This window comes from Vanellus vanellus, assembly GCF_965231255.1.
Source record: "Vanellus vanellus genome assembly, chromosome: 18".
NCBI lineage: Eukaryota > Metazoa > Chordata > Aves > Charadriiformes > Charadriidae > Vanellus > Vanellus vanellus.
Window position 1 is genome coordinate 6,213,681 of NC_138923.1, and position 21,330 is coordinate 6,235,010.

The 21,330-nt window shown below is 60.6% G+C and overlaps 3 protein-coding genes and 1 long non-coding RNA gene across 4 annotated transcripts; 2 read left to right on the top strand and 2 right to left on the bottom strand.

Moving 5' to 3' along the window:
• Positions 1 to 120: 120 nt before the first annotated feature.
• TOR2A (torsin family 2 member A) lies at positions 121 to 3,722 on the top strand (the record flags this gene model as incomplete). Its single annotated transcript, XM_082492514.1, has 5 exons — positions 121 to 265; positions 628 to 893; positions 2,025 to 2,200; positions 2,530 to 2,657; positions 3,254 to 3,722. 5 exons carry the CDS (start codon positions 121 to 123, stop codon positions 3,496 to 3,498), a joined length of 960 nt encoding a protein of 319 aa, XP_082348640.1. The 3' UTR covers positions 3,499 to 3,722.
• Positions 3,723 to 4,967: 1,245 nt separating this feature from the next.
• LOC309679185 lies at positions 4,968 to 6,595 on the bottom strand. Its single transcript, XR_014269816.1, has 3 exons — positions 6,462 to 6,595; positions 6,100 to 6,187; positions 4,968 to 5,053 (listed from the first exon to the last, which is right to left on the bottom strand). It is a non-coding gene; the product is annotated as an uncharacterized lncRNA (long non-coding RNA).
• A 114-nt stretch (positions 6,596 to 6,709) lies between these two features.
• PTRH1 (peptidyl-tRNA hydrolase 1 homolog) lies at positions 6,710 to 9,269 on the top strand (the record flags this gene model as incomplete). The annotated part of the gene is made up of 5 exons (XM_082492554.1): positions 6,710 to 6,858; positions 7,226 to 7,521; positions 7,676 to 7,775; positions 8,396 to 8,441; positions 8,869 to 9,269. 5 exons carry the CDS (start codon positions 6,710 to 6,712, stop codon positions 9,058 to 9,060), a joined length of 783 nt encoding a protein of 260 aa, XP_082348680.1. The 3' UTR covers positions 9,061 to 9,269.
• A 1,741-nt stretch (positions 9,270 to 11,010) lies between these two features.
• On the bottom strand, positions 11,011 to 17,732 carry CERCAM (cerebral endothelial cell adhesion molecule). Its single transcript, XM_082492637.1, has 13 exons — positions 17,515 to 17,732; positions 15,705 to 15,815; positions 15,381 to 15,498; positions 15,166 to 15,300; positions 14,871 to 15,075; positions 14,673 to 14,792; positions 14,445 to 14,521; positions 14,153 to 14,259; positions 13,905 to 14,037; positions 13,600 to 13,727; positions 13,320 to 13,523; positions 12,088 to 12,324; positions 11,011 to 11,414 (listed from the first exon to the last, which is right to left on the bottom strand). Exons 1-12 carry the CDS (start codon positions 17,697 to 17,699, stop codon positions 12,090 to 12,092), a joined length of 1,758 nt encoding a protein of 585 aa, XP_082348763.1. The 5' UTR covers positions 17,700 to 17,732; the 3' UTR covers positions 11,011 to 11,414; positions 12,088 to 12,089.
• Between the last annotated feature and the right edge of the window lie 3,598 nt (positions 17,733 to 21,330).

The following is a 21,330-nucleotide window of genomic DNA, read 5'->3' on the forward strand; positions in this document are numbered from 1 at the left end:
TGATCACGCCCCGTCTGTCGTAGCCCCGCCCCATTCCCTGGCTCCACCTCTCCTAGCCCCGCCCCCACGCGGGGCACGCCGGGAGCTGTAGTGCGGGCGGTGCCGGAGCGGGCGGCCGCCATGGCCCCCGGAGCGGCGGCGGCGGCGCTGGCCCTGGCGCTGCTGCTGGTGGCCGCCGCCCGCCCCGCCGCCGCCTGGGACCTGTGGGCGCTGCGCTGCGGCTTCTCGGCAGACTGCGAGTGCGGCTTCGGGCCCGATCTGCACGGTCAGCGGGGGCCGCGCGCCGGGCGGGGGGGGACGATGGGGAGGGGGGGGCGCCCCTGAGGTGAGGGGCCGTGAAGGCGCGGGGTGCCGAGGGGCGGCGGGCCCTGAGGTGCGGCGGCCCGCGGAGCCCTCAGGCCAGGGAGGCGGCACGGGGGTCCGGGAGCCAGGGGGTCCGGCAGACACTCCCCGGAGCAGGACGTGGAGGGGACTCTCGGCCTCTCCACCCCGCGGAGAGTCAGGGCCGCTTGGGCTGGCTGACAGAGAGAGCCTGCGGCAGCAGCCCTCAGAGACCGGACAGTCGCAGTATCAGATGAGACCCATTTCAACCCGCATTTGGTAAATCTTCATGTGACTTTGCTTCAGGTCTGGAGTGTGACTTGGCCATGAATCTGGTGGGGCAGCCTCTGGTGAGGCAGCAGGTGATGAAGGGTGTGAAGGAGTTCCTGGAGAACCGGAATCCTGTGAAACCCCTCGTGATGTCCTTCCACGGCTCAACGGGAACGGGCAAAACCTACGTGAGCTCCATGCTCGTCCGCTACCTCTTCCAGGGTGGGCTCCAGAGTCCCTACGTTCACCAGTTCTCTCCGATAGTGCACTTCCCCCACGCTGAGCAGATAGAGCAGTACAAGGTAAGGGACGCCTCAGCACAGCACTACTTCATTGGGGTTTTATTTGGTTATGTCCATCTTGATCCTCAGTACATACACATTCAGACTGTTTCCTGAAGTGAAGTAGGAATAGAAACTCTTTGTTTTACCCTCTCAGACAGACACGGCTGAGTGAGTGGCTCCACACACTGGCTGAAGGATCCACTAGTAACTGTGATACTCTCTGGCACTCAGTTATCACTTTCGTCTTCCCCACAGCAGTCCTTGCTGTGATCATGTTCTTATTCCTCAAATATTTACACAGCCCTTTGAACGCACAAGCAAAAGTGCTTTGCTTAGATGAAAGGCACCAAAATTCTCCCACTGCTTTCCAAACAGCTTGATGGCTGCAAAAACCTGTGTATCACTAGACTTGTAATCCCCTCCTCACACAGCAAGCAGCTCCTGAACAGCAGCTCTAGCCTCTTAACCATGCCACTCTGTCTCTTAAAGCTGAGAAAGGAAAGAAATCAAAATGTGAAGGTTAGCTGCCAAACCCTCAGCAGAGTTGGGAATCAGTGCACCTGGACGTTTGCTTTTTGGGTGTTTGAAGAAGTTATTTGTTGTATTATTTCCTTAGAAGAAATACTGTCACAAAGATAAAACTTACACTTGGTGAAGTGCTTAAATGAAGAGTTATTCGTGCCCCCACGTGACATGAATGGTTTTGTGTGGGTTGGCAGCTCCACTGAAATAACTTCAGCCATGGTAAAGAGCCAGAGCTCTTCTGTGGCAGCACAGGCACATGTTTTTGCACCAGAACAGGAGCTGGCAAAAAGCACTAAGAAACTGGGAAATGCTTAGATATGCAGTGAAAGAGAAGAAGGTGGGGAACTGTAGGAGTTTGAATCCCCAGCTTTAGTTTGCTGCCTCCTTCTCCAAGTCTGTAATAAAAAAAATCTACAAAGCGCTAATAAAGCCAGTAACAGCCACTGTGCAAAACCAAGAATAAAGGAGACCTCTGAGTGGGTGGTGCTGCGCAGGGACAAGCTGCTTTCAGCACCTTCAACTCCACCTGAACTCAGGCCTCAGCCTCTGTTCTGGTGTAGCTCAAGCCTCCCTCGCCACCCCCGGTATCTCACTGCCTTACAGCCTGGCGGGTATTTTTCCTAGGAAAGCCTGAAGCGCTGGATCCAAGGGAACTTGACAAACTGTGGACGGTCAGCCTTTCTCTTTGAAGAGATGGACAAGATGCACCCAGGCCTGATCGACGTGATCATACCATTCCTGGGACCCTCATGGGTTGTGTATGGGACCAACTACCGCAAAGCAATCTTCATCTTCATAAGGTAAGAGAGGCCCCTCTGTGGCATCACAGGGCCTTCCAGCACAACACTTCTCATTTGGGCAAAGGTCACACTTACTTCTGAGCACACACTTGGTTTGCTTTCCTTCTCCAAGCCTTGATCTCTACAAATACCAAGACTATTTCATTATGAATAGACAGATGTGGAGAGTCTGAAAAAGGTCTCCTGTCCCTGTTATTTGGCAGCCTTTACAGGAGGCATTTTAGGCCAGGCAGCTGGGAGATCCTGACTGGAGGGTGTCAGGTGCCATCTATGTTCTGCAACACCATTTTCCCAGATACACAGCAAATAAGTATCTCACTCTTGTGCAGCAACGCAGGAGGGGACCAGATCAACGAAATGACACTGGATCTGTGGCGTGCCCGCAAGGACCGGGAGGAGATCAGCCTGCAGGACCTGGAGCCAGCCATCTCCAAAGCCGTGTTTGAAAACCCTCAAAGTGAGTCTGTGGGTCAGAGCCCTTCTGCAGGGTCAGAGCCCTTCTGCAGGGTCAGAGCCCTTCTGCAGGGTCAGAGCCAGGCCCATTCCAGGCAGCCACCCACCGCCTGCCACCTCCCAGGCAGCCAGAAAGGGACTGGGAAGGGCTTTGAGGGAAGGGAACTGTGATCCCCTCAAGGTTTTCTGGCAAAGGGAAGGAATAGCCCAGCCTTACAAGCCAGCAGAACTGTTGCCACGTTTAGCAAAGTTCTTTGGAGACAAGGTGTATTCACAGTAGGGGGATGGCAAACAGCACAGCATGCTCACTGAAAAAGCACTGAGATGTACCGATCCCCACTGCCTGCCTGGATCTCCTTGCTTTGCCCTTGTCACAGGGAGCAGAGCTTAAATTCTGACTAGTCAAGTTAAATCCTCCCATTCCTGGAGAACAAGTGTGTTGGGGGAGGAAGGGAGGTGACAGCTGATGGCTTCAACTCTCTCCTTGTACAAAACTGGAGCAGATCTGTCTTCAGCCAAGTATTCTGGCTTTGCACAAAGAAGCTCTTTGAATTCCAGAGAGTCTGAAGGTAAAACCTGTCTCTTCCTTTTCTTTTGCAGGTGGATTCTGGAAATCTGGGATCATTAATGACCATCTCATTGATTTTCTTGTGCCCTTCCTCCCATTGAAGCACCACCACGTAAAGCAGTGTGTCACCAGTGAACTTGTCCAGCAAGGCCTCGAAGTTCGTCCGGGTGTTGTCCAGGAGGTGGCTGACAGCATCCCCTACTTCCCAGAAGAAGAGAAAATATTCTCATCAACAGGCTGCAAAACAGTGGCCTCTCGGATCAGTTTTTTCTTCTAGCCACTGGGGAGGGCCTTGCTCACATCCATAGGGGATGTATACAGAGCTGTAAAGCAGCAGAGCCCAGGGCTGGCAGGATGAGCAGTGGGAGCTGCGTGTCACCCCTTGGCAGCATAAGTGTTCTCCTGCTAAACTCATCTCTCCAGCCCCAAGGAAGCCGCTGCAGGATGCAGCTGTGGGACCAAGTGCAACTGATGTGACTGAAAGCACTTTACTGATTTACCCTTGGCCAGGTGAGGGTGGATACAACCAGCCCACCGCACCACCCAAGACATCTGTGACAACAAGGGGAAAATGCAAAGAGGGCCTGCAGCGTCAGGGATGTTCCTCACCCTGTCAGCAGCACGCACCTGCAGCTCTCCCCTTTCCAGGCAGCTATTGACAGCCAACACATCAAGATTCTGAGCCAACAGAAAAATATTTCTTTCCTACAGCATCTTAACAGTTCTTTAAAACCTTTTTAAGCATGGCTGTGCCTCAGCTCCTTGGTACAATGTGACAGTGCTGGTGCTGACTCCTGCAGTGCTGGCCTGTGAACACCTTCAATGTTGCAGCAAAGTTTCCTTTTCAAGGAAGTTTTAGAGTAAACTTCTTTCCAGCTTCCTTTCACTGTGAATAGGTGCGGGTAGGGACCAGCTTCACCATCAACAACCATGGAGGGGGTAATGTGGGAGATGACAACATCCTATCTGCCAAGAGCCAGGTCCTTCCTACCACCCCCTTGGTCCACCTTTCCCCTCGGGTCCAAAGGATTTCCCTGCAGCAAACCAGGAAAACAACAACAAGACTTCTTGCTTATTTTACCAGCTACAAAATGTTTCAGTTCTACCTCCAGGGGAGACCATGGTGCCACTAATTGTTTTGAAAATTCCTTTTATTCAGTGATGATTTCTACAGCAGGCTGATGGTGCTCTGAGCTGTTGAGGCTCTTGTATATCCTTCTGCTGGTCAGAACTCACAGGCTTTGGCTGGGCCAGCATCCATTCAGCTTCTGGGGAGTGTCACTTACAACAGGGGATGTGGAGACAACCTGGGAGAAGATCAGTGCTCCACACTGCCAAGCATGGGGTGCACAGCACCACTGGCCTTTGCCCAGGTTTTAGCCTCCTCTGTGCAGTCAGTTATGGGAGAACAGGTCTGAGGAACTAGAATCAGTCACTCTCTAGGAACAAACTGCCCGAGGGATGGGTGCAGGGATGCTTCCCAAAGCTCCCAATGCTCCGCTCAGGCCCCGTGCTGACAGGAGCTGCCAGTGCTTGGGACAATTCCATCTCCAGGGCCAGAGCCTTGGGGACAGTGATTCTGACACCACCCAAACGCTGCCTGGGAGCTGGCCCACAAAGAGACTCATCCTGCTCCTTCCAAAAGTCTTATGCATTTCTAATTTTAAAATAAATCTTTTATGGAATAAACAGTTGGTGAACAGTCATTTACTTGGCTTTCTGACTGCAGCTAGGACAGAAAGACATGGAGGATTTGCAGTTGCATGGGAACAGCTGTTTCTGGAGGTTGAGCTCAATGGACAGAGAAGCAAGCTTCCACCTGTCAGTACTGCCTGCGAAGGGACAGGAGAGGACACTCGGCAGCCTGGCTCACCACTGTCCCTGGGACAGAATGCACCAGCCCACCCCCTCACCTCGCCGCCAAGTCCTGCCATCCCTGCTCGTGCAATGCCACTGCAACCCATCTCCACACAACGTGGTCCCCCAGCCTCAGCTCCATCGCCTGATGGTAATCCACTAGCTCCCCCAGGCAAAGGAAGCAGTCTGCAACAAAGCAGCATCTGCATCTCAGTTAAATGAGAGTGGCTGGGGGCTGGCTACCACCCCGGGCTTTGCCTGGAGCTCTCCATGCCAGTGGGAAACATGCACAGCATGTGTCCAGCCCACCCCACCCACAAAGATTTCAGCATCATTAGCCAAAAGCTCCAAGCTCCACAAGGCAGGAGATGCAGCCTGGTTTGGAAAAGAGCAGCCATTCCCAGCTATGTCCCCAGCATGGGCCATGAGCAGAAGAAGCCAAACCACCAGTGGTAAATCCCAGCTCCTGGTACCTGTCCCCACTGCTGAAGTGATCCAGGCAGGCACAGCTGTGAACCAGGGTCAAGGGAGAACACAGGGGCCCTACTGCCCCTTTCAGTCACCACTCCTTAACACAGGACCCCAGTTCAGGGCCTTCCCCTGCATATACTCAATGCCTGGGCAGACACTGGCCCTGCAAGGAAGCCCTGTCAGCCTGGCTGGTGCTGCAGGCAGAGGGAGGGGAGCAGTGACTGACCTTCAGGTCAAGGCAAGGGCCAGACGAGCCAGGCAGGGCTGCTCCCGTGCAGGCAGCTGCATAAGCACCTTCCTGAAGTTCAGCGTGGCCAACTGGAAGTCGCAGAGCTGGAGGAAGGCCTCTGCCTGCTGCTCATAGAGCTCTGCCTGCACCACAGACAACCCTCAGCCCACACTGGCTCAGCCCAGCCCTGCTCAAACCACCCAGGATCAGCCTGGCGAGAGGTTAACAGCATCCTGAAGCCAGATGCCAGGGTGAGAACCAGCCTTAACGATGCTGCCTCCTTTCTCCAGTTCCCGGCCTGGTGTATCCCTAGCCTTTTACCTTCTGCAGATCCAGGTCAATGGCTTTCAAATAGCAGGTGATGGCTTCCTCCCACCAGCCTCGGGAGAAGTCCAGCCCTTTCTGCCAGCTGCAGAGAGGAAAAAGAGGAAAAGAGCTGTGAGCGAAACCCAGTGACATGATGCTGGGCTGGGGGACTGTCACACAGCCTTGGAAGAAAGCTCCACTTCCCTAATAGAGCCAAGGGCCACCCAGGGCTGGAGGGTGGTCAGGGGAAGGTGAGGGATCATGTACCCGTTCCCCACCCCCCAGTGATACCCCAAAGGCCGCTGCTAAGGACGGTGTGAGTGAGAACATAACAGGCATGAACACATAAAACACGGGGCACAGCCCATGGCACTTACTGCTCCTGCCCCGCACAACAGCGGGTGGGGACCCCGCTTCCTTCAGGGACCAGACACTGCCCGGGCCCGAAGACGCTCCGCAGGGACCTCTCACAGCTGGTCCTCCGGCACCACAGTGACGAACGGCCCCGGCCCCCGGCCTCCTACCCTCCCCCCGGCCTGAGAGACCGTTCCCGACCCGCGGGGCTTTACCGCGGCGGCGGCGGCCACGGCCCCGCCCCGGGCCCGCCCTGCCGCCCGCAAGCAAGATGGCGGAGCTGCCCGTAAGCAAGATGGTGGAGGAGGAGGGGCAGGGGGTGGGTGGGATCGCGGTGCCGGCCCATTGGCGGCCCGTGGGGGTGGCGTCACGGGGACGCGGCGCGATGCTGGCGGCGGAGATGGCGGGGCGCGCGCGACCGTTCGTCAGCCGGGCGGGGCCGCGCGTCATGGTGGGGCCGGGGGGGGGGGGGGCGGGGCCGGGTGTGATGGGAGGGGAAGGGAGCGGGGCTGAAGGGGGACTGGGAATGAGGGGGATCGGAGGGGACTGGGGCTGTGAGGGGGAGCGCCGGGGGAACCGGGGCTGAGGAGACCGGGGCTGAGGAGACCGGGACTGAGGAGATCAGGACCGTGATGGGGAGCACTGGGGAGATCGGGGCTGTGGAGGGAATCGGGGCTGAGGGGACCCAGCCAGGTTGGGGGAGCGTGGGGGGATCAGGTCTGAGGCAATGGAGGCTGAGGGGGATTGGGACTGTGAGGAGTGGGTCTGAGGGGTGCTGCGGGGGGAGAGGAGGAATCAGGCCCGTGGAGGGGCCAGGGCCCTCATGGCGACCCAGCAGAGCCCTCTTGACACCGGGCAAGCAGGTGGCCGGCCTGGGCAACTACGGGCTGCGGGGGACACGACACAACGTGGGCATGGCAGTGCTGGACCGGCTGGCCCGGCAGCTGGCGGTGGCCGAGAGCTGGCGAGTGGACAGGCAGTGCTGTGCTGATGTGGCCATGGCTGTGGCCCGTGGTCTGGAGCTGGTGCTGGTCAAGCCACGGAGGTTCATGAACCTCAACGGGCTCAGCATCACCAGTGCTGGTGAGCGGCTCAGTCACCCCAAAGCCTGCTGTGCCACGTGACAGCCCTGCTGTCCCCCTGCCCAGTGCACATCCCTGCAGCCCCACTCTGCAGGGTCAGGGCCTGGTGAGTCTGTCTCCCCCTCATTTCTTGGGTTGTATGTTTGTTTCCAAAGCTGAAATCTACAACCTGCGCCCAGAAGACATCTACCTGGTTCACGATGACCTGGACAAGGCCCTAGGGAAGGTGGCGATCAAGCTGGGAGGCAGTGCAAGGTATGGGGTGGTCCCAGCTCTCTGGTTCTGTGAGCTGACTTGAGGCATTGCCACGCTCTTACGGGCACACGGGCTGTTCCTGGCCCTGTCCCACCAGCCCTGGGCTCGATCCCAGTTGCAGAGGCAACAGCTGACTGTTTGGGCAGCCTCCAGGTTCCTGCCCTGGCAGGAAGGGCAGGGAGCCTCCTGGAAGCGGCTGTGGGCTGGATTCAGCCCATTGGCTGCACCACATGGGCTTTTTATAGCACTCTGCCTCCACTCTGCCTGCCCCAGCACCAGCGCCAGCTCCAGGGTCAGCCTCAAGACATTTAACCTAGGAAATCTTCCACTGTGGGACAGAGCAGGGATGGTTCTGGGCCACAGCGCTCGGTCACACATGCACCAGCTGCAGCAAGAGCTGAGACGCACAGAACGTGCTGTCCCAGCCCTCCTTCCCTTGTCCTCCCCAGGCAGCTGCTCTCAGCCCCAGGGGCTGGATGTTCCTGCAAAGCCAGGCCATGGGTTCTGCAGCCCCTGGCTGGGACCACATCCCCATGTCCCTGCAGCAAGAGACCCCAAGACCATACCATGGGGGTGGGGGTCTCATAGGCTAACGGTGGGTTTTCTCTTTCTCTCCCAAGGGGACACAACGGGGTCCGATCCTGCATCAGTGCTTTGCACTCCAATGTGAGTGGGCCTCGGTGGACGGTGATCAATCCTTCCTCCCACCTCAATGCATGGCTTGTCATTCCCCCACTCCTTCCATTTCCCCTCAGACAAGCCCCTGCTCCCTTTCCTCTCCCCCTTTTTCTCCTTCCCCTCCTTCCCTCTGCTTCCTCGAGGGCTGATGTCAGTTTGGCTGCCATGGAGGACATGGAAACAATTAGCTCAAGCGGCTGTGCCAGGCCTGGCAGGAGCCTGGGATCTCAGCACAGCCCAGCAAAAGCCTCTTCCAAAATCATGTTTCTTGGAGCAAGCACTCAAAACCACCTGGAAAACATGAGGGGCGGCTCCCTCGCCACACAGCTCAACTCGCAGCACTGTCCTCTTGTCCCAGCTGTCTCAGCTGGGCCCTTGAGATGAGGCTTCTCCAGCTCTCCCTCTTCCTTCCTAGGAGATGACCCGGCTCAGGGTCGGCATCGGGCGGCCGGAGGGTGAAGTGGCAGTGTCCAGCTATGTCCTGGCTCCGTTCAGCACTGAGGAGCAGGAGAAACTGGAGCAGGTTCTGGCCCAGGCAGCAACGTTCCTGCTGGAGCACATCCTGCGGAGGAGAGCACCTGCAGGGGAGCCGGGGGACAGGGGCTGACGTGAACCCCCAGGGACCTGCATGGCCAATGAACAGGGCACTGCGGGCTCTCCAGGGTGACGGTGGTGCGGAGCAGAGCTGGCCCTGCCAGGCAGCCTGGCTGGGTGCTGGGACAGCCCCCATCCGTCCCCACACAGATCCAGGCAGCTCATGTCCTTGCAGTGGCCTCATATGGCAGTTTGGCACAGAAATGAAATAAAAACCCTCACCCCCGGTTCTGCCTTGATCCTGCCCCTCTCTCCTGTGCCGTCCATTGAACTCAGGCAGTCTCTGGCTCTCTGCAGCTCAGATCCATGTTCCCATCCCTGTTCCACCAGCCCAGGCTGGAGGGAAGCTTCCAGTGGGAAGTGGGGAGTGATGCAAGCGACTTCCGCAGGGTCCAAAATCCAACTTCGGCTTTGTTGAGAAACCACAGCAAGCAGGAGTCGCCTGGAATCTCGTAGCTCAGCAGCACACGAGGGCTGCTCCTGCTGAGCTGCAGCAAGTTTCAGGGCTGGCTTCACAGTTTTTGAGTTCAGTGGTTTTAAGACAAAACCCTGGAGTTTCCAACAGCTGGAGGAGTTCTGGCTCCTCCTTGCAGATCCGTTACAGGTCTCATGGTGGAGGGCTGCCCGAGAAGCAGGGTCTCCCTGCCGCAGCTTCCCAAAGCCCTGAGCTCTGCCAGCACGTCCTGTCAGCTGTGTACCCTGTGAGCACGGCTGAACTGAGAGCCCCAGTGTGGGCAGCTCCTCACCCACGTCCCAGCGGGTGCTGGAACAAGCACTACGACCCTTGCTGGGTCACGTGTACTGCAGCACTGCTACCACTTCCTTCCTCCACTCCAGCTGGCACCAGACCCTCCTCTGCTCCATCCCCAGCTCCTGAGCTCCTCCAGTAGCATTGAGGCTACCTGCGACCAGGGGACAGGCAGGGAGGCAAAGGTGTCCCCAGCCTGCCATCACCTCTCCACCCTGCAGTGTTGCCCATGCCTGTACTGGCTGGGACCCTGCAGTTGTGGACTATGCACTTGTCCATCTCCTTCTTCCTGTTCTCCAGTAGATCCACTCAGATCTTCAGGTCTCACGTGATCTCCTGGAGCTGGTTGTTTTCCTTCAGGAGGTCCTTGCTGTAGCTGTTCATCCTGCCCCGAATGATGCTGTCCTGGAGTACTTTGTCTCAGACACTCCACTGTGGGTCTCAGCTACTGAGGCTTCCACCCACTGCTCCATCGCCTTCATCAGGCTGTGGGGAGAAGGGGGATGCAGCCCCCCAAGCCCTGGGTGAGGGCAGCAACCCACCATCCCAGGGCTAACCCCAGCAGCTGCTCCAGGGCAAAAAGGGGTGGAGAGAGGCAGCAGCTCTGGGGGCCTGGTGGGGAGCTCACATCTCCCCAGCTCACCCAGACTAGGGCTAGTTGCAGTGTTTTTAAAGAAATTGCTCCTCGGGTCCAGAAAAACCTCAGTTTTCAACCAAACATTGCCCTGCTGAGGAGCTGCGGTTTAGCACCAAACAAGCCAGGGCTCTTGGAAAGCAAACACCCTCCTCCAGCGCTGGTCACAAAGGTGACAGATGCCGGAGCCCAGCAGGACTCGGCTGCACATCTTTGTGCTCAAGCTGGTGTCGGGTTTTCAGTCCTAAGGCCAAACCCTCCGCTGGGGACACCAGCGCCAATGAGGGAAATCATTTCCATCAACATTCCCAGGGGAGACCTGAGCTCTACGGAAATGCCACCCACCTTTTCACCCCCAGAACCCAAGGGAGAGCTCCGTCTCAGTCTCCCACCCGACCTTCCTCCCTCCCTTTCCCCATTACAGATTTCATTCCCAAAGCAATCCCCATCCGGGGGAACTGCCAGACCCTCGCCACTCCAGCTCTGAGGTGACCCCAGTGGGATATGCCCTGGGGGCGTTACGTGCAGCCATGCCACCTGGCAGAACCAGCACCCAGCACGTCAGCTCAAACACAGTCTGCTTTAATCCTCCCTGGGCGTCAGCCCAGACACAGCACAGGCGAGGGACAAGCCTGGTTGGTGGCAGGAGGCCACATGTGCCACCGCAGGAGCCAGCCCCCAACCTGAAAAACACTCCCCAAAGTCCAAAACGGTGGGAGATGGCAGAGTTGGCATCGCTCAGAGCAGTCCCAGAAACACATCCCCAGCAGAGGTGGAGCACAGTGCTCCTCCAGTCCCTCCACCTGGCAGGCAAAGGGCTCTCCAGGAGCCCTGGGGACAAATCCTGCCTTGGAGAGATTCACCATGTGCAGATTCAAAGGACCCCGGGGGAATCCAGCCAGGGTGGCTGCATCTCTCGAGCGGGAGTGGGCAGGATCAGGCCACTGGCCTACGGTGCCCCCAGCTGGGTGACTATCCCTTGTCCCTAGGAGGCAAGGATGCAAATGTTAGCGGTCAAGGCAGGAGCAGCTCCGACGCATTCACGCCTGCAGTACAGGGTTGTTTTCCAGCCTCCCCCAGTCTGGCTGCTCCTGGGGAGGCTCTGCTGCCAGCACAAGCAATGTCTGACAGGGAAAGTCTGACCCGGCGTTAACCGTGGCAGTGCTGCCTTGGGGCTGAGTGAGTGCGGGTGCTTGCCTGCCTGCACGGCTGCCTCGCAGAGACACAGCCCCAGGGAAACCCACTTTTGGGGGCAGCAAGCAGTGACGGAGAGAAACATTTCCCTGTGAGATGCCTTCACCTCCCTCCAAACTAGGGTGACTTTTGGAGGAGGTGAAGGAGCATTGTCCCTTCCTCGCTTGAGGGGCTAAGGAGCAGCATGGATTTGGGGAGCAGCAGGATCTGGTCCCCTAGTCCCCTCCAGCCCAGTGCAGCCCCACATGGGTCATCTGCGTCTCCATCCTTTTCCCCGCCTGGACGAGAAGGTCTCATCTCTGTTTCCCAGTGCTTTGAGTCTGATGGGGAGAGCTGCTGCCACATGGCAGAAACGAACTAGGCATCTGGGACACAGCTGAACACGGTGCTTGCAGGGAGATGCTTCCCAGCCACTCTGTCCCCATCCCTGTCCCCACACGCATAGGTCCCACCACCTTGCTCACCATCACAGCTCATCACGGGCAGTGGAGCGGAGGTGGCCAGCACTGCCCCGTGTGTCCCTCAGGTTCTTCTGTGAGCCAGCCCAGTCAGTCTTCTTGGCATCGTCATCCCAGATGGTGGAGGTCTCCGTGTCGCTTAGCCAGTTGCTGTCCCCAGCATAGTGGGTGGGATAAACCAGGAGAGGGTGAGCTGAAAACACCAGCAGGTCCCGGGGGACGAAGTGCTGCTTGTAATCCTCGCTAGGAGAGTAGACCCCAGAGGAGAAATTGGCTTACAGAGCATAGCCCAGTGGAGAAAAAAGGGCTGGGAATGCCATACCAACTTCCCAGGGAAGGCACCACATGGGGCAGGTGACGGGGAGGGACACAGGGTACCAGGGAGGGTGTCCGGGGAAGGCAGTCGATCTGGAGGGGCTGCTCCATGCCGCTGCTGCCTGCAGAGCCTGGCTGGGGAGGGACTGCGGAGGGACCGCAGAGGGGACAGGACCCATCTCTCCCCACCAGCCTCGGTGGCACGGGGCCGGCCCTGGCACGGAGGGGGTCTCCAGCACAGCATCCTGCCGGCCCAGCCCCAGCTGGCCCCGCGCCAGGGCTGTCTGGTGCCGTTATCCCAGCAAGCATGGGACTCCCAGCTGCTCCTGGTTCACATCCAGAGCGCTAATCCGCCCCTCCATCCACCTCCAGCCTCCCTTTTACACGCCTAATCCCTCTGTTTCACCATGCTGCTCACTGGTTTTCCCACCCCCTCTCCCCCGGGACACCCAGCCACCAGCACTCGTCCACCCCCTAAATTGCTTCCCTCTCCGCAGACACAGCCTTGCCGCTGACCCCCGCCTGGGAAGAGAGGCAGGGAGATGCCCCCAAGATGGGGCTGAGACCCACAACCAGGGGCAGGGGATGACACAGCCTCCCAGTGCTGGGGTATAGGGGACTGCTGCCCCTTGCCACGAGCCCAAGACCCCCGTGTGGGACCAGCATCGAGCCCCAGCTCCATCCCCGCCGCTGTGCCCCCACACTGTACTGGCAAAGGGCCATTTTCCAGGGGCTGACGGCCAGGCAGCGGCCAGGGGGGAATGAGCTCATGCTACAGATGTTTTCCTCCAGCATGAGTAACGCCGGGAGGGAGGGGGGACTGACAGGGTGGGGACGGTGACAGCAGAGAAGAAACACATGCTCCATCGCCAGCATTGCCATGCTGCTCCATCAGCACCCCTCCCGCACCCTCGGCTCCTTACTTGGGGTGCTTGTCGTACATGATGGGCAGGAACTCGTCCACCGGCAACATTTTGGAGAGGGGCTTGGCGGCCAGCAGCTTCTGCGCCCCGCGGCGGGAGATAGCATAGGCAAGCGTCCAGTATGAGTACCCGGCCACCACCAGGTTTCGCACGCCTTCCACGGGTGCCTCATCCTCTGCGTTCACCTGCTTCCTCCCCAGGTAGCTGTGGGGCAGCCGGTGAGCCATAAGAGCCAGCCCCAGGGACCCCCACACCACATCCCCCCAGCCCCAGTACCTACATGAGGTCCCAGTCCTGCTGTGCTCCCTCCAGCTCCTCCATCAGCCGCCGCAGCCGTGCTGGGAAGGCGGCCTCAAAGCGCACGTCGTCCTCGAAGACCACCGACCGCTCCAGCCCCTGGGACACAATCTGCAAGGAGGGGACAAAAGTGCAAACCCATCCCAGCACCACACTGGGCCATCCTGAGTCCACTCACCCTGCAGAACACCCCTCTTCCCAGGTCCTCCAGTGACATGGTGATGCTCATGGGGTCCCTGCCCAGTGCTGGTGTCCCTTAGGGATCCCGTGGCCCCCGCAGCCTCATACCTCCTTCCAGATGTTGTAGTGGCTGAGGAAGCAGCCAACCTCGCCCTTGGTGAGTGTGCGGCCAGAGAAGGGGTCGTAGTACCCGGGCAGCAGGTCCACCCCCAGCACCTTGATATCACTGCTGTTGAGGGTGCTGCAAGGCAAGAGGCTGCATCGGAGAGATGTACCCCCTCCAGCCACCCTCTGTCCCCTCCCCAGGGTGACACCAGGTGGGCTGGCAGAACGGGGACATGTCCCTCCATGGTCACCTCCCATCCACAGCATCCACCACCCGCGGGGCGATCTCCAGCTCCTGTAGGGATGCCAGCATCCGCTGGCGCCGGTCTGGCCTCCGCACCAGGTTGATGAGGAAGATCTGGGGAGGAAGGGGAGAGCCCGCCAAGGGGGCATGTTGTCACAGTACAGGGGGGACACAGCCTGCCTGGCCACCACAGGATGGGGGACAGGGAGCTTGGCCAAAGCCTGTGGTGGGCTTTGCCATGGATTGGTGCAACCAGAGGGACAGACAGAGGGACATGGGAGGGTCCACTGGACACTTACTTCATCAAAGCCCATTTTCGTGAGCGGCTTGGGGAGAAGAGAAATGTGCCTGGAGCGCTGCATGGGAGGGCCATCCACTGCGGAGAGAGGGGACACCCCTATAGTGGAGCTCAGACCCTCCTGGCTGAGAACTGGGTCTGACAGCCCTGCCCCAGGGGCCATCACCAGGTCCCCGTCACCCCTGGGGTGGGGGACACCTCTGGGACCCTGTCGCCTGCAGGCGCTCACCCATGGCCTCCAGTGTGAGATGCACAAAGTTGGTGCGTTCATCCTCCAGCGTCTGGTGGGCCTTCACGGGGACATTGATGTAGCCAAAGCGCTGTTGGTTGCACACATGGACCTCCGCACCTGCCGGGTGGGATGGGTGAGCACCACAGCCTCCCTAAACCCCCTGATCCCCCAAACCGCTGGACCCCCAGCCCTCACCAGCTGCCTGGCAGGAGTAGGCGAAGACGATGATATCATCGAAGGCCCAGGTGTAATTGGGATGGGGTGGGTAGAAAGCCAAACGTGACGTCTCCTCCTTCCGCAGGTCAATCAGGAAGGTGGCATAGACCATGGGGACAGCAAAACAGCCCACCCGCTGACGGTTCTTGGTGGGGAAGTAGTCAGCCGTCCGGCGGTAGTAGCCCTGCAGCACACCAGCGTGATGTCTCCATGGTGAGGGGTTCCTCTGCCATGGGGGGGGGGTGCCCTTCCCCAGGGCTTTCCAGGGACATACCTGGGGTGTGATGCCACACCAGAAGTTGGAGTAGAAGGTCTGCGAGTCCAGCATGGGCGCAACCACCGACTTGTTCTGTGCCATGAGAAACTTGAGGGTCTGGTTGTTGGTCAGGATGCTGTCAGTGTCCATAAACTGGGGAGGAAAACACAGGTCCTGGAGGCACGGGGACGCCTACCTCAGCCCCCACCCGGCTAGCGCCCCATGTCCCTTACCAGGATGTAGTCCGCCTGCTGCTCCCGGGCGTAGGTGAGAGCCTCCTGCTTCAACTTCATCAGGTTTTCGTAGCGTTTGTCACTCCAGTGCTTTGGCCCGAGCTCGTCAGGATAGGAGCTGGGCAGGGGGGAGGCAAGGGTTAACCCCACTCGCTGGGAACCCGCAAACTCGGTGCACGCCACAGATGCAAGCCAGCTGTGTCAGCCCAGCTCTGCCTCACCACCGACTCCTCCTGGCAGTGTCCCCAGCGGTGGGTGCTGCTCCAGGAGCCCCTTACAGCCCACGCCTGCCCCCCCCCCGCACCCAGCACCCCCCGGCCTCACCTGGGCTCCTCCTGCACCTTCCAAGCCACCGAGTGATAGTCCTTCCCCACCGCCCCCAGCCACTCCTGCAGCATTGCCGTTGTGTTGTCTGAGTTGTGGTCCGTCGCAAACCTGGGGTGAGGGGACATCAGCCTCTGGGGGTCCCCCCTCAAAGGGACAACCACTCCCTGCACTAGGAATGCTCCTGGGGCCAAGAGGCTGAGCCAGTGACGGACTCGCTCGGGAACGTAACATGTAATTTGAAGGAGCTGAGGCTGCGCTGGCAGGAGGGGGAACGTGGATGGGTAAATTCTTTCCTGGTGCCGCCGCCGGCTGGGCTATCCCGCGGCTTTCACCCCCCCTCCCTGCAGCCTGTCGGCAGCCCCAGCCGTGCTCTCCCCATCACAACCCTGTGGCTGTCCACCATGAAGAGCATCGGAGCACAGCAGCTTTGTCCCCCAGCCCGTGCATCCTGCTGCACCCCACAGGACCCCTGTGCACCCTGCTGCACCCCACAGCTCTGGCAGCCAGAGGAAAGGCCCCCAGAAGCAAAAATCCCCCTCCCCAAACCTTCCCCTGCCATGCACAGCTGCTGCCCCCAACTCTCCCACGCAACCTTGCGACGATGTTCACAGGGACCCCATCACAGACGGGGCTGAGCCCCATGTTGCACAGGGGTAACCCCCAAGTCCCCACACTCCCCGGCACCCTCGACTTTTCAAAGAGCCCCGAGCTGCCCCCCCAGCCACTGGTGTCACGGGGACCCCCTGGGACTCAGGGGACTAGGCAGGACCTGTGCCCCGCCAGCTCCCAGCTCCACAGGCAGCTGCTCTCGAAACACCCCGCAGGGCCCTACGGATGGGGGCTCCCAGGGTCTACGGCAGGCGAAGGCAAGGACCCCCCTGCTCCCCCTCTGCCGGCAGCTGCCCCCCACCCCAGCTTGGTCACCCCTGCCAGGACCCCCCCTGCCAGCCCCCCGCAAAAGCAGCTGCAGAAAAGTTTCCAACAAGCTCAGGCAAAAGCTCAGGCGAGAGACAGCGATGGTGGAGCGAGGAAGAGGGACTGAGGGCTCCTGTCAAAGCCACCGCCCCCAACATGGTAAATGGGGGTTTGGGGGGTGTTCTTTGGGGAAGGGGAGGCTGAGAGAAGGGCTGAGCCCTGCAGGGATGGGGGAGGCAGCATCTGTCCCTGAAGATGCAGAATCTCCCTGAGCCCAGGGCTCCCCTCCCTCGCCAGCCCCATAGCTTCGGGATGGGAAAGGTGGGGGTCCTGCCCCCTCGCCGAGGGGAAGTGCCCAGCCCCTCCCGGGTCCCTTCGGGGTCCAACACCCCGGACAGAGCCACGCCTCATCCTTTGGGGCTGGGGAGGCTGTTACTGCCAGGGTCCCCGCTCCTCCTGGTGGTTCGCGTCCCCTCAGGTCCCCATTCCCCCGCAGGTCCCCATTCCCCTGGAACTCTGTTCCCCCCTCCCAGGCCCCCTTGACTCCAGGATCACCCCAAGTTCCCAGTCCCCTCATTCTCCCCAGCTCCCCATTCCCCCCCCGTGATCCTTGGGTCCCCACCACCCCCGGCTCCCCATTCCCCCCACAGTCCCACTACCCCCCACGACCCCCCGTCCTCCCCCCAGCATCCCCATTCCCCCGGGGCTCCCCATCATCCCCGGATCCCTGTGACTCCAGCATCCCGGCTCCCCCCCGTGGTCCCCGTTCCCCCACAGCCCCCTCCTCCCCCCGGATCCCTGCTACTCCCCGCGCCCTGGGATCCCGCCTCCTCCCAGGATCTCCGGTCCCCCCGGGGTTCCCCGCTCCCGCGGGGGTTCCCCACTCCCATACCACAGGGCGATGCTCCCCGCGGGATACTCCATGCGCTCCAGGGCTCCCAGGCAGTGCGGCAGCGAGTGCTGCGCGTTACGGGCCAGGAGGGCGAGCACCACCCGGGGGGAGACCGGCCCGGTGCCGGTGCCGGTGCCGGTGCCCAGCAGCAGCAGCAGGGCGCAGAGCGACCCCGCGGCGCCCATGGCGGCGGCGGCGGCGGGCGGGGAAGGGGCGGGCTGAGACCCGCCGCGCTCAGCGCACCCCCCGCCCCCGCCCCCGGCCCGGCCCCGCCGCCGCTGCGAGCCCCGGGGGCGGGTTTGGGTTGGGTTTCTTTAAATAAAGCCGATATCGGTAAACAGCCCCGCACAGCCGACGGCCTGGGGGCGAGAGCCCGGGGGGGAGCATCCCCGGTGCCCCCTCCCCGAGGATGCTCCTGCGCATCCCCGTATGCCCCCTGCCAGCGCGGGGTCGGGTACCCCGCGGTGCCCAGTACGGCGGGGGTGGGTGGGTGGTGGGGTAGCGGATGGGTGGGCAAGTCGCCAAGGGGGACACTCATCGCTGGGTCGGTGATCGTGGCCAGGGAGGCTTGTAGCCTGTAGCCAGGGGACTCATGGTCAGGGGAGCTCATGGCCAGGGGAGCTTGTGGCTGGGGGAGGCCAGGGTAGGTCATGTCTGGGTGGGCTCATGGCTCTGACCCATCACAGGCCAAGGCAGCCCACCCCACAAGGCTGTGGCCCACCCCACAAGGCTGTGGCCCACCCAAGCTGACCATCCGCAGCCCCCCCGGCGTGTCTGCAACGTGTCCGAGCCGCAGGCAGCCCCGGGACCTTTGGGACATTTGGCCAAAACCGCTGGATAACCCCCCAATCTGTAAATACAGCCGTCAGCACCGGGAGCAAATGCAGGCTGGGAGGAGGCCGCGTCCTGGGGAGTAACAACTCCGTGCACCCCACCACCGGTGCCGGGCACCCCTTGCTGCTGTGGCACCAGAGCCCTGGCGAGGGGCCACGTGTGGCCAAATCTGCACCCACCCGCAGTGGGGTGAGGGCCCAGCCAGCCGCTCTTACTGTCTCCCCGTGTCCCCCAGCTCCTGGGGGATCTCCAGGAGCGCTCCAGCAGGGTGCAGAGAGAGGGTTGGGGGGTGAACAATCCAGCAGCACCTGAAAGAAGCAACAGAGAATGGGGAGACACACGGGGAGCACCAGGGAGCCTGCAGCAGCTGTAAGGAGAGAAAAACTCTGTTTACAGCCCGAGCTCAGACAAATATTTCGGGGAAGGGCTCCATGCCAGCGCGGCTGGGTGCTCCCCGGCATGCAGAGGAGCTGCGGGAGGGGGGAGGACCGTAGAAGCCGAGCACGGCTGAACCTCACGCGTGTCAGGACCCCACGCGTGTCCGGACCCCACCCGCGTGTGCAGCCCCCCCCGCCCCCGGGAGGGCTGGGTTGGGGGCAGCCCCTCTCCCCTCCGCAGGAGCCCCCGAGCGCGGCCCCGCGGCCCGGTAAGGGATTAAACGGGAGGCAGGGCCGCGGAGCGGCGGGGATGCCCGCGGAGCCCACGGCTAGCGACGTCCCTCGGGGACACCCACCCGCCGGCATCGCCCCCCCCCGTAGCCCGGCCCCACGCTCGGCCGCTGCTGCCACCTCCCGGCGCCGCTGCGCGGCACGGCCCGGCGGGAGCAGCCGGGAGACCGGGGCTCCACGGTCCGTCAGGGCCCAAACTGATCCCCGTGTACCCACATCCCTCCATCCCTGCCCTTCTTCATCCCGGCATCCCCTTGCCCCTTCATCCCTGTATTCCCACATCCCTCCATCCCTTCGCCCCTACATGCCTGCATCCCTGCCCTTCCTGCATCCCTGCATCCTTGCCATGATGCATCCCCTTGCCCCTACATCTCTTCCCCTCTTCATTCCTGCACCCCCTTGCCCCTACATCCCTGCATCCCTATGTCCCCACATTCCTCCATCCCTACGTCCTCTCCTGGGGGTCACAGATGGCCCTGTCCTGCCCTCAGCACCTGGTAAGAGCAGAGAGGGATTTCGGTGCTGGATTTTGAGAGTCCCGGATCCCAGAGAGGCCAAGCAGAGCAATTCCCAGCCTGCAGACTGGGATGAAACCCCCGCAGAGCCCTGGCACCCTGGACTGCACTGGGGCTGGGGGGAGGGGGGGGGGGGCTGAGCCTAGGTGTGCCCTGGCCCAGGCTGTGGCAAGAGCAATACCTGACCGCCACCAGTAATTTTTTCCCAGCAGCTTTTCCCCCCATGTGCTCAGCCCCCGCTGTCCCCTGCCCCAGGGACGCAGCATCCCTGGCCTGGCACAGTTTGGCCGCCCACACACAGCCACAGCCACACCGCCCCGGCCACAGCCCACACTGACACTCCCCGGCTGAGGGCTCAGGGACTGGAGAGGGAGAGACTGCCCTGGGGCTGGCAGGGGAAGGGGGTGCTGTCACTGTGCCCTCACATGGAGAAACTGAGGCACGGGCCCATGAAACGTGCAGCACAGATGGGGCGGGACTGGCAGAGGGACAAAGCATCCTGCGCCCTTGCAAGCTCAGCTGGGGTCAGAATCATCCCTGCCTTTGCAGCCACCTTTGCAGTCTGTGTTCTCCCTGCAGCTCAGTTGCTGCAGGACTCACAATGGACCCTTGGAGCCCACCGTGGACCAGGCAACACCTTACAAGCAGCTTTGACCATGCAATGTTAAAACACCCCACAAGCAAGCTTGGGGAGAAGGGGGAAATGGAGATTACCTGCCAGCACACCCACTGTGTGGTCCTCGGCTCTGCGCTGCAGCTCAGCACCTCCATCCCTGCCACTCTGCTAGCACAGGGTGGTGACAGCCCCCAGCCCCCAGGAGCGGGTGGCAGGTCCCCACAGGGCTCAGGGCATCCCTGGTGGTACCTGTAACACAGAGCTGACGTCAGGCCAAAAAGCATCCCGCCTGGAAAAGTGCCTTCCCATCCCCACGCTACTGGGCAGGCAGCAGCGCTGCACAGCGTTTCCAGCAGCCTGGTTGGTTTTTACCGGAAAAAGTTGCTTTTGGACCTGGGGCTGAGACTTTTGGCCACCTCCTTCCTCCCTCCACCCCTTCCTTGAAATTTTCTGGGATTTTCAGCAAAGCCTTTGAAAAGTTCCAGGTACCTCAAACATCACATTTTTTCTGCTTTAAAAGGCTCAGGTTTAGTTGCAGAAAAACTGCAGAAAATGCAGAGATTTTGTGTGTATGTGCATGGCTGGGGCATTGGTACAAGTTCCCCGGCCATCAACATTTTTTTAAAACTTATTTCACAAGAAAAAGCATCCCAGAGACCCCACCAACTGCCCAGGTCCGTGATGCCCCTGGCTGCCCCTGGTTGCCCTCGAGGGTCCCCACGGCCACACTGTGATGCTGCCCAAGTGACGCCATCCCCTCCAGACTACTGCCCTGACTTGTCCAGCCCCATGATCTAAGCCCATTTCACAGGTGGGGAAACTGAGGCACAGACCCTGCACAGTCTCCCAGCAGCTGCCTGGCCAGAAGGGACCCCAGACCCGAGGGAGTGCCCGTGACCCTGCGATGCTGTCTGGCCTGCCAGCCCCTCATCCCAAGCTGTTCCAGCTGTTCCAGCTTTTTTCACCGTCCTCCAGCTGTTGGGTAGCTCAGGAGGACAGCACTCCCCTCCCAGCTGGGTTTTCCTTCCAGGTCTCTGCTAAACCCATTTTATCTGTGGGCGCCACTCTGCTTTCTTCCTCAACAGGCTGCTCCTGTGGCAGGCAAAAACAATGAACGGATCTTCCCACCTGGAAAAATCTGGGGGGATTTTGGCCATCCTGGGGGGATGTTGGCCCACCCAAG

Bases quoted from the DNA above. Each gene is read 5' to 3' on its own strand.
- CERCAM (XM_082492637.1), bottom strand. From the start codon at position 17,699: ATGGGCGCCGCGGGGTCGCTCTGCGCCCTGCTGCTGCTGCTGGGCACC. The intron at 14,522-14,672 runs GTGAGCGCCTGC...CTCTCTCCGCAG, and splicing joins TCTCACACTGGAGGCCATGG to TGGATGGCCCTCCCATGCAG. The intron at 14,038-14,152 runs GTGACCATGGAG...CTTGCCTTGCAG, and splicing joins GTGGATGCTGTGGATGGGAG to CACCCTCAACAGCAGTGATA.